This window comes from Eulemur rufifrons, chromosome 7 (genome assembly GCF_041146395.1).
Source record: "Eulemur rufifrons isolate Redbay chromosome 7, OSU_ERuf_1, whole genome shotgun sequence".
NCBI classification, from domain to species: Eukaryota; Metazoa; Chordata; class Mammalia; order Primates; family Lemuridae; genus Eulemur; species Eulemur rufifrons.
Genome location: NC_090989.1, coordinates 240,134,617 through 240,153,633, shown reverse-complemented (window position 1 = coordinate 240,153,633; position 19,017 = coordinate 240,134,617). Strand labels below are relative to the sequence as shown.

The 19,017-nt window shown below is 39.9% G+C and overlaps 1 protein-coding gene across 1 annotated transcript; it reads left to right on the top strand.

The window, feature by feature from the left end:
- The first annotated feature begins 14,507 nt into the window (after positions 1 to 14,507).
- On the top strand, positions 14,508 to 18,171 carry RPS6 (ribosomal protein S6). The gene is made up of 6 exons (XM_069474236.1): positions 14,508 to 14,560; positions 15,150 to 15,281; positions 15,864 to 16,074; positions 16,265 to 16,411; positions 17,781 to 17,938; positions 18,019 to 18,171. Exons 1-6 carry the CDS (start codon positions 14,555 to 14,557, stop codon positions 18,112 to 18,114), a joined length of 750 nt encoding a protein of 249 aa, XP_069330337.1. The 5' UTR covers positions 14,508 to 14,554; the 3' UTR covers positions 18,115 to 18,171.
- The last annotated feature ends 846 nt before the right edge of the window (positions 18,172 to 19,017 follow it).

The window sequence follows — 19,017 nt, the reverse complement described above, 5'->3', positions numbered from 1 at the left end:
AAGGAGCAGAGAGGCGCAGAGAGGAGCAGGTGGGCAGGGCTGAGAAATAAGGGGTGCAATACCACCAATAGGCTTGCCCCCCCCAAAAACCCTAAACAAGATCAAGACTCTAGTGCTCACTACCATTTTACAGGAACAGAATCACCTAGGAATCTTGTTTAAAATGCAGATTCTGATTCAATAGGTCTTGAGTGGGGTCTGAGATTCTGCACTCCTAACTCCCAGGTGATGCAGATGCTGCTAGTCCACGGATCATATTTTAGTAGCAAGGCTATAGGGAACAGAAGAAGTGACAACATACAGAGACAATCAAAAAAACTCAGATTATGGGAAACTATTTGTGACAACCCAATTTCTTGGAGGAAACAAAAGATGGGAGTAAACTTATGGATTAACAGTGGTCCCCAACCTTTTTGGCACCAGGAACCATTTTTATGGAAGACAATTTTTCCACAGACCAGAGAGCAGGGGGGATAGTTTCTGGATGATTCAAGCGTATTACATTTATTGTGCACTTTATTTCTATTATTATTACATTGTAATATATAATGAAATAATTATACAACTCACCATAGGTTGGGACCCCTGGATTAAAAAACTCTTGAGAGACATAACCACCAAGTGCAATGTGTAGACCTTATATAGATCCTATATCAGAGTACAAAAAAATACTCTTTAGGATAATTGTGGAAATGTGAGCATTGAATATTTGATGATATTAAGGAATTATTGTTGATTTGGGAGTGATGTGATGGTATTTATTATGATTCTGTTTTAAATGTTGAGGCTCCAAAAGACTACATACTATATGATTCTATGTTTATGACAGTTTGGAAAAGATAAAAGTATAGGAATAGAAAGCACATCTGTGGTTGCCTGGGGGTGGGAGAGGGAGTTCACTGCAAAGGGATATGGGGGAATTTGTGGAGGTGACAGAACTGTTCTACATCCTGATTGTGATGGTTACGTGACTGAATCAGTTTATGAAACCTCAGAACTATACCTAAAAAGGGTAAATTTTACTGCATGTAAATTACACCTCAATAAACCTGACCACAGCCAGAAATAAACAAAAAAGAAGAGTTATTCAGATCCATACTGAAATATTTACAGATAAAGTATATTATCTGAGATTTGCTTTGTAGTAATGGGGGAGGGTGTTGGCATGGGGGTATAATGAAAGCAACACTGGCCTCAAGTGGATATTTGTTGAAAGTGAGTGGTAGACACATTAAATAGTCTATTTTGTATATGTTTAATATTTTCCATAATAAACAGGTTTTTTATAAAAACCAAAGAAGAAAAGGGCTTTGTGCTATAGGTTGTCCCCACAAGCAGCCATGTAGCCCAGAGAAGCAGAAACGTGTGTTGGTGAGTGCGTGCCAAGGGCTTGGCCTTCAGCAGTGGGTACCCTTAAAAAGGCAGCTCTGGTCCAACCTGTGGTTGTTACCTTTCCCCTTCATTCCAGAGAGCACAGGACTGGCAATGGGAAGTTACCCCATCTGACAGAGCGAATAGCAAACAGCCTCTCAGAGAGGGCACCCACCCTCTTTCTTCATGAGAAGGTTCTTGTACCTGGGAAGGCTTTGGTAAACAAGCTGACTATCAGAAGCCTGGGTGGGGTCCAGGTGGCACTGTGGCCACAGACTCTCTGGAGCCAGGAAGCTGGAAAGGTCAGAGACTGGTCAGTGCCATGCTCCACAATCCAGGGGGCCTCTTGGAATCAGGCTGTAAGGAGTCGGCACATCAGAGACTACCTGTCACACCTACTGGAAGGGCTGCATCACAAAGGCCTATAAATCTCACGCTTCCTTCACTCTACCTTGTCTTCAGCCTTTCAAAGACCAAGAAACACCTTGGGGAAATAGAGGTGGCACTGAAGAAGGAAATAAAGAGAGGAGATCAGGTCAGGGTCAAGTATGAATAAGGGGCAGGTGACATTTACTTGATGGAAAAGGGACAGGAGCTTGAACACAGGTTGTGGGACCTTCCTTTAGCATAGGAGAGTCTTGAGCAAGTTTGAGCCTAAAGAAAAGGAGCTTGAATAGAAACAGATTTAAAATGTAAAAGACAAAAAGGGTAATTAATGAAACCAGATTTTGAAGAAAATAGGAGACAGAATTGAAAATTTAAGATCTTTCAATTTGCCTGGAGAGAAGGGATGACAGAGAGTAGCCATGTATTGTTTTGTCTGTCCCAATATCCCCTCCTTTCCTGAGACCTTCTGCTCCTTCTTATTCAACAGAGACTAACCACTTCCCACCTTCCCCTCACCCCAACTCCATTCAGATGGCTACCATAGGAATAGCACTGTAATACACTGTGACCCGACTCTGTGGCTAGAGCTCATTGGTCCAGGAGTGGGTCTTGATCCAAGCTGGCTAATCAGAATGCATCAGGGGGAATTTGGAATCAAGAGTGAGCTCTTCCAATTCTATCCGTTTACCTGATGAAATGGAGATGTAAACCTGGGCACCACTGATGGCCTGTTCCACCAGAGGAACAGCTTTGCTATAAAGCTTTAGTTGAAGCTATAAAGCTTTGCTTGGAAGATTCACCAAGAAATGGTAGCCAGAAGAGTTTGAGGAGTCAAGATGAAATTTTTTAAGATAGCAAATATTTTAGCACATTTCTGGGCTGATGGGGGATAATCCAGATATTTAGATCATTTTCTGCCTTTTTAACAACCTTTGTTATATCTCTTTATCTGCTTCTACGATTCTTTCTCCATTAGATTAAAAAGCTCCCTGCAAGCAAGGACTACCACTCTTCATCTCTCCACCTCCTGCCGCTAGCCAGGTGCTGACGTAAAGTAGGTGCTGACGTAAAGTAGGTGTTCAGCATATGTTTGCTGAATGAAGTTGTTGAGGAATCTCCACCATCTGAATGAATCCAGACACCTCAGCACCAAGTTCAGGCTGCATCTCCTCCTTGAAGCAAGATCAACTTGGGTTGGAATCCTTAGGGGAAAATCTCAGAAGCAGCACAGCTGGAGAGGAGAACGGAAGATGTGGCCAACAGTGAGAATAAAATGAGCTAAGTCAGATGTGCTGGGGTGAGGACGATGATGGTGGGGGTGGTGGTGGTAGTGAGGATGAGGATAGCTGATGTTTATTTGAAGATCTATTATGTACCAAGAACTTTTTAACTTTTTTCATGTTTTAGTTCATTAATTCCTGACAAGAACTCTATGCGGAAGATATTATCTTCATTTTACAGGTGGGGAAATTAAGACACAGAGAGAGGAAAATGTTACCCAAGGTCACATAACTATTAAGAGAAGAAAATACATGGGACAGAAAGATTGCTCTGATGGAGTAACTTGATCTGATAAAAAAAAAAAAAAAAACAGGTTTATTCTTGTACTTTTTCTGTCCTGCTCACCACCAAATCTTTAATAAATAAATATATGCCAGATCTTATTTTCCACAACTCTGAAAAAACATCCCTTAGTCCCTGACCCAAGGGCTGAGAAATCCATTGTAATTTTTGCTCCTGGATATAGTGACAGAAATAATGCCAAGCAGTTTTCCTAGCTTCATTTCTTTGATTTCACTTCCTTTCCCAAACACTGTGTGGCTTGTTTTAAAATCAGTTTCTTCTTTACAAGTGGAAGTGTCCTTGAAATTCAGTTTTTTGTGTCTAAATGATCTTTTTTTTTTTTTTTCCTGTTTCCTTGACTTGGGCCAGAAAGGAGACAGCTTACTGAGACGCACGGACTCACTTCCTCCCTTCCTACTTCTCTTCCTTTCTGTATTTCTACTTCCTTTTGGAAAATACCCCTGTTCCCCAAAACACTTGAAAAACTCACATAATTGCCAGTGAGTTAGGAGTAAACTTACCTTTACAGATTGATTTTGGGCTTACTCTAACTTAATGCTATGAAATACAGAAAGGTGTTCTGTTTACTCAGGATCTGTGTGACTAAGAGACTCTGCTAGGGGCTGAATTGTGCCCCCAGCCCCCCGAAATTCTTATGGTGAAAGTCCTAACCCTAGTACCTCAGAGCGTAATTGGAGATAGGGCCTTTAAAGAGGTAATCCGGTTAAAATGAGGTCATTAGGGTCAGCCCTACCCCAGTGACTGGTGTCCTTATAAAAAGAGATTAGGTCACAGATAGAGGAAAGACCATGAAAGGAGAGACACTGAGAGAAGATGAGCCAAGGAGAGAGGGCTCAGGAGAAACCAATCTTGCTGATATCTTGACCTCGAACTTCTGGCCCCCAGAATTGTGAGAAAATAAATTTCTGTTGTTTAACGCCCCCAGTCTGTAGTCTGGCATTAGGGCACCCCTAGCGATCTATTAATACAGAGCCCGCCTCTTCCCCTGTGCCAAACTCTCAGCCTCCAAACCTGTATCCCCAGCAGCCTACTGGACATGTCCACTTGTATCGCCATCGACACCTCACACTCAGTGTCCAAGGTGGAGCGCCCATCACTCTCTGTGTGCCCGCTCTTCCTTCAGGGTTCTCTGTTTCAGTGATGGCAGCCCTGTGATGAGCCAGAAATCTACTTGTTATTCGGGGCTCTACACTCTCCCTCCATTCCCAGGTAGTTACAAAGCTCTATCCATTCCACCTCTTAAATCTCTATTTCTGAACTTTTTTTGCTTTGAAAAATTTCAGAACCAAACAAAAGTTGGAAGAGTACTACAATGAACACCCAAATACCCTTCACAAAATTCACAATTTAATATTTTTTTCTATTTGCTTTTGTTTTTTCTCATTATATATATGCTTTTTCCCCCCTGAACCATTTGAAAGAAAATTGCAAATGCCATTTCACCTCTAAATACTTCAGCGTACATCTCCTAAGAACATGGATACTCTGCCACGGAACTTCAATATCATTACTGCACCTAAAAATTAACATTGTTTTGGTAATACAATCTAATATACAGTCCTAATTTAGATTTTACCAATTAATTGTCCCCAGAATGTCTTCTTTAGCTTCCCCTTTCCCATCCTTACACTACCGGGGATCTAATCAAACTTCATGCATTGTGCTGATTATGAAGTCCCTTTAGATCCTTTTAATTTAGAATAATTGCCCCTCCCCACTTTTTTTAAAAAACTTTTTATGATTCCAAGTCAGTTGTCTTGTAGAACAGCCACATTCTGGCTCTATTGATTTTCCTCATATTTGGGTTCAGAGTATCTTTACCTCTTTGTCCTTTTGACATGAGCTCATTTAGTCTTTGAGGTGTTTCCCTCTTTCTGGAACAAATATTCTAGATTTATTTTTTTCTTTGTTTGCTCTAGATCTGAAATCAACCAAATTCTCTAAATCTGTGGTCCTCAACCCCCAGACCAAGGACCAGCACCGGTCTGTGGCCTGTTAGGAACCAGGCCACACAGCAGGAGGTGAGCAAGCAAAGCTTCATCTGTATTTATAGCTATTCCCCATTGCTCACATCACCACCTGAACTCTGCCTCCACCCCCTCCCCCAGTCCATGGAAAAATTATCTTCCATGAAACCGGCCCCTGGTGCCAAAAAGGTTGGGGACCGCTGCTCTAAATAACTCAGGTTCCTTTGAGTGGAACATGGTATTTAGAAACCAATACCAGAGTGCTTGGTGTGCTCATTGTTATTAGGGTGTCATTGCTACTGGCCCCTATCATAGGACAAGCAAAGAAGTATATAATTTTTTTAAAAAACTATGAGTACATACTGGTACTTCCAATTCAAATCCAACTCCACAAGATTCTTCTATAGTGCTTTCTATATTTTTATGTCCCACAGTAAAAAACCCTAGTTCCCAAGATATCGATATATTTATTTGCTCTATCTTATATATAAAATAGGTTCAGAATTATGAGAATAATAGCACTATTCATTAACCAACTTAATAAGTAAAGTTCCAGATTCTCTTGCAGTTCTTTGTTGTTGTTTATTTTTACAGATTTATGGGGTACATGTACAGATTTGTTACATGGATATATTGCATAGTGGTGAAGTCTGGGCTTTTTGTGTAACTCTCACACGTGATTAGTATATGTAGTACCCATTAGGTAATATCTTTAATTTTTATTTATTTATTTTTTTTGAGACAGGGTCTTGCTCTGTGGCCCAGGCTGGAGTGCAGTGGCATCATCACAGCTCACTGCAACCTCTAATTCTTGGGCTCAAGTGATCCTCCTGCCACAGCCTCCTGAATAGCTGGGACTACCAGCATGTGCCACTGCGCTCAATTTTTTTATTTTCTGTAGAGACAGGGTCTTGCTTCGTAGCTCAGGCTGGTCTCAAACTCCTGGCCTCAAGCAATCCTCCCGTTTTGGCTTCCCAAGGTGCTAGGATTATAGGCATGAGCCACCACACCTGGTGCCCATTAGGTAATTTCTTGTCCCACCCCTGCCCCTTGCAGTTCTTTTGGTCCTTAGAAGATATCTCCAACTAGGGATGTAGAGTCAGAATAATGAATTCAAAAGTTTCTTGAAATTATTGTTTATCTGATTATATTTCAACTTGATACATATTGTTAGGATAATTTATTTCTGTTTGTATTCTTTTTACCAGTTTTATTTACTTTTTAAAATATTTACAACCATTTACATGGAATTCAAAATTTAAAGGAAAACTCGGGGAAGTCTTGTTTCCATTTCTATACCCTCCATCCCATTGACACTCACTAATCAGTTTGATTATTAATAGTTTCTGTTTTATCCCTTCTGGGTATCTTTTGAAATGAAGAAACAAATGTATTTCTATTTTTTGTTTGTTTATTTGTTTAGAGAGAGGATTTTGCTATGTTGCCCAGACTAGGCTCAAACTTCTGGGCTCAAGTGATCCTCCTGCCTCAGCCTACCCAATGGCTGAGATGACAGGCGTGTGCCACTGTGCCCAGTCAAGCATTATTTCTACTTACAAAGGTAATCTGCTTTTCTCACTCAACAATATATCTGGGAAACCACTCCATATTAGTTCATAGAGATCTTCCTTATTCTTTTGTATACTGCAATATACCATGTTTTCTCAATTATAAGACTCAGTTTCCTTTATATGTTTTTTTTTTTTTTTTTTTTTTTTTTTTTTTGAGACAGAGTCTCGCTCTGTTGCACAGGCTAGAGTGAGTGCCGTGGCGTCAGCCTAGCTCACAGCAACCTCAAACTCCTGAGCTCAAGGGATCCTCCTGTCTCAGCCTCCCAAGTAGTTGGGACTAGAGGCATGCACCACCATGCCCGGCTAATTTTTTCTATATATATTTTTAGCTGTCCATATAATTTCTTTCTATTTTTAGTAGAGATGGGGTCTCGCTCTTGCTCAGGCTGGTCTCGAACTCCTGAGCTCAAACGATCCACCCGCCTTGGCCTCCCAGAGTGCTCGGATTACAGGCGTGAGCCACTGCGCCCGGCCTCCTTTATATGTTTTAAAAATCAAAACCAGGCTGGGTGCCGTGGCTCACACCTATAATCTCATCACTTTGGGAGGTGGAGGCAGGAGGATCACCTGAGCCCAGGAGTTCGAGACCAGCCTAAGCAACAAAGTGGGACCCTGTCTCTACAAAAAATAAAAAAATAGCTAGGTATGATGGCACATGCCTGTAGTCATGGACACTCCAGAGGCTGAGGCAGGAAGATCATTTGAGCCCTAGAGTTCGAGGCTACAGTCAGCTATAATCGTGCCACTTCACTCCAACCTGGGCAAGAGAGACCTGTCTTTAAAAATAATAATAATTAAAAAAAGAAAAATCAAAACATCAAAATCATTCTTAAATAGTGCCAAATGACTTTACCAGCCACAAGTCAGAGAGGTAAGTTGTGACACAGTTGTTTCCTGTGAAGTTGTTCTGTATTCATTTGCTGTTAATGCAATTAAGTTACTTGAAAGAGCTGTACTATACGAAGTTAAATTTCACATACTTGGATTGCTTTCTTGCTGAACACGTGTTCAATGTTATTACACTGTGATGCAGTATTAAGGCAAAAAGTTATGCACAAGATTGCCTGTCACACACCAGGCTGCAATTAAATGTAGTACACATGGCCAAGTCTCTTGGGAGGAACAACAATTTTTATTTCAAAGGCAGAGCTTGATGTGAGACATTTATGTATCAGGAATTACAAAGATACAAAACATCCATCATGGCCGGGGGCTCATGCCTGTAATTCTAGCACTCTGGGAGGCCGAGGCGGGAGGATAGCTTGAGGTCAGGAGTTCGAGACCAGCCTGAGCAAGAGCAAGACCCCATCTCTACTAAAAAAATAGAAAGAAATTATCTGGACAACTAAAGATATATAGAAAAAATTAGCCAGGCATGGTGGCACATGCCTGTAGTCCCAGCTACTCGGGAGGCTGAGGCAGGAGGATTGCTTGAGCCCAGGTCTTTGAGGTTTCTGTGAGCTAGGCTCACTCTGGCCTGGGCAACACAGTGAGACTCTATCTCAAAAAAAAAAAAAAAAAAAAAAAAAAATCCATCACTTAAAAGCTTTCAGTTGATTTGCAAGAGAAGCTTTTATAATTCCAACCATACTAATGGAAAAAAAAAAAGAGAGACCATGTAGAAAATGCAGTTGAAATCCCAGCTATTGTTAGTATTCCTCAAAAGTTTTCAAATAATTTTAAAACTTAAATTAGGATTACATACACAGGATGCCTGCCTCCACCACTGCCATTCAACATTGACTAGAAGTTCTAGCCAGAAAAACAAAGCAAGAAAAATAAACAAAAAGCATAAAAATCGGAAAGAAAGAAGTAAATCTCTACTTTCCTATATGTAGAAAATACCAAAGAATCCACAAGAAAACTATCAGAGCTAATAAACACATTCAGGAAAGTTTTAGGATATGAGATGAACATGCTAAAATCAATTATTTCAATATACCAGAACGAATAATCCAAAAAGGAAATCAAGAAAACAATCCCAGTTAAAATAGAATATAAAAGAATAAAATACCTAGGAATAATATTAATCAAGGAGGTGGAAAGACATGCATACCAAAAACCACAGAACATTGCTGAAAGAAATTAAAGAAGACCTAAATTTAGTTGTGTGTTGCTTAATGACGAAGAATATATATTCTGAGAAATTTGTGGATCAGCAATTTCATCATTGTGTGATCATAGAGTATATTTACAGAAACCTAGGCTGTTGCTCCTGGGCTACAACCCGTACGACATGTTACTACAGTACATATACTGTAGGCCACTAGAACACAATGGTGAGTGTTTGTATATCTAAACATAAAAGGCACAGTAAAAATATATGAAAGATAAAAAAATGGTCATGAATGGAGCTTGTAGAACTGGATGTGGCTCTGGGTAAGTCAATGAGTGAGTGGCAAGTGAATGTGAAGGCCTAGAACGTTACTGTACACTACTGCAGACTTTATAAACACTGTGTACTCAGGCTACACTAAATTTATAAAAATTATTTTTCTTCCAATAATAAATTAACCTTAGTTTACTGTAACTTTTTAACTTTATAAACCTTTAAATTTGTTAATTTTTTACTTTTCTGTAGTAACACTTAAAACGCACATTGTACAGCTGTACAAAAATATTTTTTCTTTATATGCCTATACTATAAGCTATTTTCTATTTTTTTTTTTTTTTTTTGAGACAGAGTCTCTCTCTGTTGCCCGGGCTAGAGTGAGTGCCGTGGCGTCAGCCTAGCTCACAGCAATCTCAAACTCCTGGGCTTAAGCAATCCTTCTGCCTCAGCCTCCAGAGTAGCTGGGACTACAGGTATGTGCCGCCATGCCCGGCTAATTTTTTCTATATATTTTTAGTTGTCCAGATCATTTCTTTCTATTTTTTAGTAGAGACGGGATCTCGCTCTTGCTCAGGCTGGTCTCGAACTCCTGACCTTGAGCGATTCTCCCACCTCGGCCTCCCAGAGTGCTAGAATTACAGGTGTGAGCCACCGCGCCCGGCCTATTTTCTATTTTTAAAATTTTTAATTTTTTAAAACTTTTAAAACATTTTTTGCCAAAAACTAAGATACAAACACACACATTAGGCTAGCCTACACAGGGTCAGGATCATCAAGATGTCAGTAGGTGATAGGAATTTTCCGTTCCATTAACTTATGGGACCACTGTCATATATACATTCCATCATTGACCAGAACATTGTTACGCGGTGCATGGCTGTAAATGGGAAGACATCCTGTGTTTATGGGTTGGAAGACTTAATATTGTAAAGATGGCAGAACTCCCCAATTGATGTACAGATTAAATGCAAGCCCTACCAAAATCCCAACTGCATGTTTTGCAGAGATGGACAAGGTGATCCTAAAATTCATATCGAATTGGAAGGGATCTTTAAGAGCTAAACCCATCTTGAAAGAAGAACAAAGTCAAAGGACTCACTCTTCCTTGTCTTGACACTTTCTACAAAGCTACAGTAATCAAAACAGTGTAGCACTGACATAAAGATAGACATATAGACCAAGGAAATAGAATTAAAAGTCCAAAAACAAACTCATACATCTATGGCAATTAATTTTCAACAAGAGTGCCAAGACCATTCAATGAGGGAGAGAATAGTCTTTTTGACAAATGGTGCTGGATATCCACATGCAAAAGAACGAAGTGGGACTCCCTACCTCACACCATATTAAAAAACTCAAAATGGATCAATGACCTAAATACAAGAACTAAAACCATAACATGGGGGTAAATCTTTAAGGTTAGATTTAAAAACAGAGGGGTAAATCTTTATGACCTTGGTTTTCACAATCTATTTTTAAATGACACCAAAAGTATGGTCAACAACAATTTAAAAAATGAGAACAGACTTCATCAAAATTAAAAATTTAGTGCATGAAAAGGACATTGTCAAGAAAGTAGAAAGACAACCTACAGAATGGGAGAAAATATTAACACATTATATATCTAATAAGGGTTTAGTGCTCTGAATATGTAAGGAACTCTTACAACTCAATAAGACAACTCAATTAAAAAGTGAGCAAAGAACCCTTCTGTATTGTTGTTGGAATTGTAAACTGGTACAGCCATTATGGAAAACAGTATGGAGCTTACTCAAAAAATTAAAAATAGAACTACCACATGATCCAGCAATCCCACTTCCAGGTATATATGCAAAAGAACTGAAAGCAGGGTCTTGAAGATATTTTCACACTCATGTTCATAGTAGCATTATTCACAATAGCCAGAGGTAGAAGCAACCAAAATGTCCATTGACAGATAAATGAATAAATAAAATGTGGTATATGGATGCAATGGAATTTTATTCAGCCTTAAAACGGAAGGAAATCCTGTTACATGCTACAGCATGAATGAATCTTGAGAACATTATGCTAAGTGAAATAAGGCAGTCACAAAAAGACAACTACTGTTTGAGTCCACTTATATGAGGTACTTAGAGTAGTCAAAATTATACAGACAGAAAGTAGAATGGTTACCAAAGGCTGAGGCAAGGGAAAATAGGGGAGTTGTTTAATGAGTATAGAGTCCCCATTTTGCAAGATGAAAAAGTTGGAGATTTGTTTCACAACTCTGAATATATTTAACATTACTGAAGTGTACACTTAAAAATGGTTAAGATGATAAACTTGATGCTATATTTTTTTCCACAATTTAAAAATGCATTCAAAATGCTTTAAAAGAAAAAGAAAAGAAATAAACCTGGGTCACAGTCCTAGACTTTACTCCTTGCCTCACATTAACTCACCACCACTACCTCAACAAAAACAATTACAGCCAAAAAATGGCGTGAGGTTAAGAGCTTGACTAGACATTTCTCCAAAGAAGATATACAAATGGCCAAAAAACACATGAAAATATCTCATTAGGGAAATGCAAATCAAAACCACAATGAGGTACCATATCACACCCACTAGGATGCTATAATAAGAAAACGAACAAACCAACCACCACAGAAAATAACAAGTGTTGCTCAGGATGTGGAGAAATTGGAGCTCTCATACATTGCTGGTAGGAATGTAAAATGGTTCAGCTGCTGTGGAATACAGTTTTGTAGTTCCTCTAGGAGTTAAACATAGAATTACTGTAGGACCCAGCAAGTCCACCTCTAGGAATACACCCAAAAGAATTGAAAAGAGGTACTCAAACATAGCAGCACTACTCAAAATAGTCAAAAGGCAGAAACAGCCCAAACGTCCATCAATGGATGAATGGATAAACAAATTGCAGTGGAATATATTCAGCCATAAAAAGGCACGAAGTACGGCTATATTTTACAACACAGATGAACTCAGAAACATTAAAAGCCAGACACAAAAGGTCACATATCGTATGATTCCATTTATAGGAAATATACAGAATAGATAAATCCACAGAGACAACACAGATTGTTGGTTGCCAGGAGCTGGCGGAAATGGGGAATGAGCAGCAACTGCTTAATGGATGATGAAAAAGTTGTGGAACTCAATAGAGGAGGTGCTTGTACAACATTGTGAATGTACTAAATGCCACTGAATGTTCGCTTTAAAATAATTATGTCAATTTCACCTCAATAACAAAAAAATACATACACTACAGGGTTTTTTTTTTCATTTATTTATGATTATTATTATTATTTTAGAGACAGGGTCTTGCTCCGTCATCAAGGGTGGAGTGCAGTGGTGGTATCATAGCTCATTGCAGCCCTGAACTACCGGGCTCAAGAGATCCTGCTGCCTCAGCCTCCTGAGCAGTTAGGAATACAGGTATGCACTACCATGCCTGGCTAATTTTTTATTCTTTATTTTTGTAGATACTGGGTCTCACTATGTTGCCTAGGCTGGTCTCTAACTCCTGGCCTCAAGTAATCCTCCTACCTTAGCCTACCAGTACACAGGTTTTAAAAAGCATCATTTTACCAACATTCTGCGAATTAACGTCAGATGATCAAACAAGATTTAGTAGAATTGTTCAACTGTGAATACAAAGCAGGCCTAAATTCAAAACTTTGTGATACCAAAGCATAAGATGGTATGTAATAATCTTGGAAAGTAAACATATTCTTGTTTCCTTGGAATACAGTTTTTTGGAGTAAATGTATAATAGACAATGACTGTTACCTCCTTCAAGGTACTGATTTAAAAATGTGGGCTTCAATCCAATTAATAGTGTGCAGCTTAAAAAATAAAGAATGTGGGCTTCAAGCCAGGTGCAGTTAATACGTACCCAACTACTGAGGTCCAACTACTGAGGCCCAACTGTAGGCCCAACTACTGAGAAGGCTGAGGTGGAGTAACACGTGAGCCCAGGAGTTCAAGGACAGCCTGGGCAACATAGTGAGATCTCATCTCTAAATAAATAAATAAAGAACATGCTTCAGAGTTAGATTATTTGGGTTCCCATTCTGTTATCCCAGGAATGTTTTAGAGGACTAATCAAATGCACTGTATCTTTTCTACACCTTTCTGTACTAGTAAGAGTTGCATCATTGTTGATACAAGATACTCTCCCTCTGCTGGCTGGCTCCATACTACCACATTCTGATAGACCAATATAATTACACACCAGAGCTGAGGTTATGATCATTTAACAAATATATACTGAGCACTTTCTTATTTTGTGTCATGCACTCAGTGGTGTCCTCAGTATACCACAAGAAGATGCGAGCCCTTACTAAATTTATCATCTAGTAGAAGAGACAGACTATATACAAACCACTTATTTATCGTGATTAAGTACTATAAAGGAAAACAGTGCTATGCTAGAGAATGAGGCGTGGGGGGGGCGGGGAGGGGTCTATTTTAGGTAGTATGGTTAGGAAAGTCTTCTCTTAGGAGGCGACATTTAATCTGAAAGATCTGGATGGCATTAGCGATAAACAAGAGGTAAATTTGAGACTGGAAAGTTTGTGAAGCCATGGAAAGGAGTTTGGACAGTATTTAACTGCAGTGGGAAGCAAATAAAGCATTTCTAGCAGTGGAGTGATATAATTTTGCGTTTTACAAAGATCGTAGAGGCAAGAAAGCAAGCAGGGAAACTTTAGGAGACATCCCGCTGGCTGCCTGGACTTGGCGTAACCGCGGCCACTGGCTTGCGCGAAAAGGCGACTGAGGGTGTCATTCTGTGATAGGACAAAGTAGACTGCAAAGAGGTTGAGAAGCCAAGCGGATCATCCAGTACTTAAGTGAAAAACAAATCATGGCTTTCACAATTTCTTGCTGTGAATCGCCAGGACCAGGGCAGGACACGCTCCCGAAGTGGAAATCTTCGGTTGTAGCCTGAGGTACAAAATAGTCCAAGAGAAAAGCCGAACCCCAGTCCTTGCTCTCCTACTTCGGTACCATCAGACGCAGAGTGTCTGGAACGAACTCGGGCTCCGCCGGGGCCCAGCTACAAGCCCCAGCGAGCGCGGAAAAGACTAGGCAGAGGAGGGGCTAACACCCCAAACTAAACGTAGGGTGGCCTGGCCAAACTTTTGTTACTGCAGCACCTGTAAACCCTCTGCCCACCCCGTTCACCTGCACACAGCCAAATACCTTCATCTCAGGAAGTACCGCCCACTGCACTCACTTCCGCTAGCCAAGGCGTCTGATCATCTCGCGAGAACTGAAAGCGCCTATGTGACCTGGACTAAGCGGAAGTCGGGCCTCTTTTTCGTGGCGCCTCGGAGGCGATCAGCAGCTTCAACATGAAGGTAGGAAGTGGTGCCGGGTGTTGTACTAGGCTTGAGGAAGGCGTATCGAGTCCTAGACGCGGAGTTGCCGTGGCCTCAGCACTCTAAGATCCTGGCCCTAGGTGGAGAAGGGTCTGACGCAGGAGAAGCTTTGTCCTCCTGGGGTCGGAGCTCCTTCGGGGAGCGGATGGCGGGCGATTGTTGCTGGAGCTGTCCCCGGCAGGGAGCGCCATGGTGGCGTCCTCGCGCCCGGCTGGGACGCGTGCGGGCGTGCTGCCCAGTTTGCGGCAGGCCTGTCGTGCGCCTCTTCAGCCTCGCTACTTAGATCGGGCTCCTTGCTCCGGACGGTGAACGACTGCGGAGCGCGGTCGCCCCCGGAGTCATTCCGTGGGGCTTGAAAGAAAACGTGTTCTATTTAAGTGCGGTGTGTGTTGAGCGTTACCATGCTTTGACGTGCTTTCCAGTGAGTGACTAAAAGCGGCATTTCACGTTTTCTGCTGATAGTGTAGGTGATACGAAAGGCTTTTTGCAATGGAATTACCTTTGTAAGTGCTTGTACAAACACCTGTGTAGGTAGTTTGCTAAGCTTTTTTTCCTTTTTAATCCTTAGCTGAATATCTCCTTCCCAGCCACTGGCTGCCAGAAACTCATTGAAGTGGACGATGAACGCAAACTTCGTACTTTCTATGAGAAGCGTATGGCCACGGAAGTTGCTGCCGACGCTCTGGGTGAAGAATGGAAGGTAAAAATTGACTATTAAGTTGTTGCAGATATTTTAAGTGAAATTTGGTAAACGCTGTTGATAATTGGCATTTGGAATGGGGTTGAAATTCTCGGTTCTGAATTCTGACCTTGGGCAAGTTACTCCAAATGTCACTTTATAAAGTTGAGCTGTCACCTGGAGGGGTTATGTAGATTAAGCCGGGAAACGTATAAAGTTTACATGAACATAGTTCTTGCCATGCATTTTGCATTCGGCCAATGTCCTAACAGTCCCCAAAGGCTATTTTTAAGTGCTAAGAAGGGTTTCTGATTAGTTGCTCTTTGGTATTTTGGTTTCTTGGACATCTTCGTCCTGTTAGTGTTTTGTCTTTAATAAAACATAGGTTAGAAATGTGACTTGATAATTGAACTTGGCAAATTGGAAATGTAGAGAAAACTTAGTGACCAGAAAAAATACTAATTTGCTTATTCAAATTGATCTTAATGTTAATGAATTGTAATCCCTCAAGTAGAGGTGTGGTTCATAGAAGCCACAATCCTGTACTTTATATAAATTTGGAATAGTAAACGTGTCGTTTTTGTATTCACATTATTCACGCAGGGTTACGTGGTCCGAATCAGTGGTGGGAATGACAAGCAAGGTTTCCCCATGAAGCAGGGTGTCTTGACCCATGGCCGGGTTCGCCTGCTACTGAGTAAGGGGCATTCCTGCTATAGACCAAGGAGAACTGGAGAAAGAAAGCGCAAATCTGTTCGGGGTTGTATTGTGGATGCCAACCTGAGCGTTCTCAACTTGGTTATTGTAAAAAAAGGTGAGGCTTACTGGTGTTAATCAATTTTTGTTGAAATTGATTAAAAGGCAGTTATCCAAATGCTTTTTCATTTGTATTATCCACACTTTGAGGAGTACAGTTACAAATTATCAATTCAACGTTAACCCTCTAATTTAGTATTCTTAATTATAAGGAAGTTGTTAAATTAAATTTTTGTCTTTGTTCAAAGGAGAGAAGGATATTCCTGGACTGACTGATACTACAGTACCTCGTCGTCTGGGGCCCAAAAGAGCTAGCAGAATCCGCAAACTTTTCAATCTGTCTAAAGAAGATGATGTTCGCCAATATGTTGTAAGGAAGCCCTTAAACAAAGAAGGTAGGAGGGATTATGCAGTTTAGGGCTTGCTTTATTTTAGTAATATGTCACTAGCATTTTGTGTACATATTAGAAGATAAAGTCTCCTTTTGGGGCAGTAGCACCTGAAGTCTAAATTTTTAGGAAACTTGGGGGGATCAAAATAACCCCATTGATATTAATTCTTGCTTACTATATTCAGTGCCATGTAGAGTGTTGTGATTTTCTTGAAAATCTGCCTGAGTCACTGATGTATGTATTTGTATGATCTATTGATCTCACCTTCACACACTCTTGTAATCTCTCTCCATAGAGATTCTAAAGTATTTATTGGCTTACAAAAGAAATACATGCTTTCATCTACTGAAGTTGCTTTTAACTTGTTTCCTCATCTGTTTGATATGGATAACAATAGTAAGTTGTGAGAATTAGAAGTTAAGAAAAATACCTTACCACCCAAAATACTAGGGAGCAGCTGTTTGTGGGTTTGAAATTTTATCTCTCTTCAGAATTTATATCCATATATCTATTAGGCAACATACCTAATAATACCAGTGAGGTCCACAGCAGCAGTGGTGCATAACATTAATATTTTAGTTTTCATGACTGGTGTGACTTACACCTGCACTTAGCATATAATGTGATCTGTAGTCATTCATTCCAAGCATTTGGGCACCTACTATGTGCTGTGTACTTCAGGTGCTAAAGATAATGGTATAAATAAATTTCTGCCCTCATGAAGCTTACATAGCAAAAAATGTAACTGGCAAATAATATGGCAGTTTCCCCATAATCTCACTGGTGGAAATACCATCAGTATAATAAAAATGTGGTTTTTAAGATGGTTCTTGTATTTACGGTAAGAGTGGTTTATCTAATGTTTTAGCAGAACTTGGATAATTTGGTATTTAATCTTAGAATGTTTACCTTCCATGAACAAAATGAATGCTGTTGCTCCAAAGTAGATCTATAATCCACAAGCACTTTTGGATTACAAATCAGAAGGGCTAAATGAAGATACTAAAAAAATAACATGCCACACGTTCTGATGTTAATGGTTATGTTCCCCTAAATTGACAGGAACAGTCATGGGAAATATAGATGCAAGCATAAAATGGTAGGATGAAGAAGTAGATAATGGTTTATGTAGTTTTCAAAGACCAGATGAGGTTAGCCTCATTATTTTTCAGGACTTTAGTTTTCCTTATATTTTGACCGTATTTAGCGCATCTTAGAATAGTTGTAAAATAGTTCAGATTTCATTTGAAAGGCCTCAAAATTGCATAGGCACTGTTAATTCGATTAAGCTTAGCTCTGTTTTTAACATTTTAAAAGTGGATCCTACTAAACAAGGGTATGTTTGAAATGATTGAATCATCTGAATTTTTAGGTAAGAAACCTAGGACCAAAGCACCCAAGATTCAGCGACTTGTAACTCCACGTGTCCTGCAACATAAACGTCGGCGTATTGCTCTGAAGAAGCAGCGTACTAAGAAAAATAAGGAAGAGGCTGCAGAATATGCTAAACTTTTGGCCAAGAGAATGAAGGTAAGCCTAAGATTTAGGGGAAGAAAAGTCAGGGTGGCTTTGGATTTGCATTTTTAACTCTGCTTTTTTATTTTGTTTAGGAGGCCAAAGAAAAGCGCCAGGAACAGATTGCCAAGAGACGTAGGCTGTCCTCTCTGAGAGCATCTACTTCTAAGTCTGAGTCCAGCCAAAAATAAGATTTTTTTGAGTTAAATAATAAATAAGACCATATCCTATGTCTGCTTTACTGCCTTTTTCATTGATGATGTAACAAGAAAGTTAGAAAGAAAATGTATGCAGCAATCCACTGGTGGACAAAATCAGACTGACTTGTGTGGTAGAAGAGATAGTCAGGATAAAGGGTTTCTTTTGAGGGGATGGGTGGCGCAGGAAAAGATTCTTGGTGTAAGACGTCTGCCTTTTCAGAAAGGCATCAAACAACTTAAGGGAAATAAATGACTAGGACTATTCATCTTTTATACAGTTTATTTTGAAGAATATAGCTTTTTAAAACATCTATTATACACAGTTTAATACATAAAAATTGCCCTTGTGAAGATGGACATTTGTCGTATTTTTTTAAAAGATAGCTCGTTAAGGCATGGTTTTAATGGATACCATTTTTAAATACTTGAAAGCTTTTTAAACCAGTGCAAATTTATTGCATTAACAAAGCTTTTCAATTCTAGTGAATCGTTATTTGTGTTTTTCTGTTTCCTTTCACACTCTGGAAAGGTGACTGCGCCTATATAAGAACACTCTAGCATCAATGAAAAATGAACAAAGGCAAAGTATTAGTATGTTTTTCTTAATGTGCCAGTTTCTACAGTAACTCTATTCTAATGTAGACAATAGCAGGACCTTAAGGCACAGTAGGTTTTATGGTTGATGGATGTAATACAAGCTCCTTATTTGCTAGTTAGTATCTATTTTAACTATAGGTAATGTGCAGAGCCTAAAGCAGTGTTTCACAATCTAAATGTACATATGAATCACCTGGGGGTCTGGCTAAAATGGGGGTGGAGGCATGGGGCCCCACACTACATTACCAATAAACTCCAGGCAGGTAAGGCCAATACTACCGGTCCCTGGACTAGTAA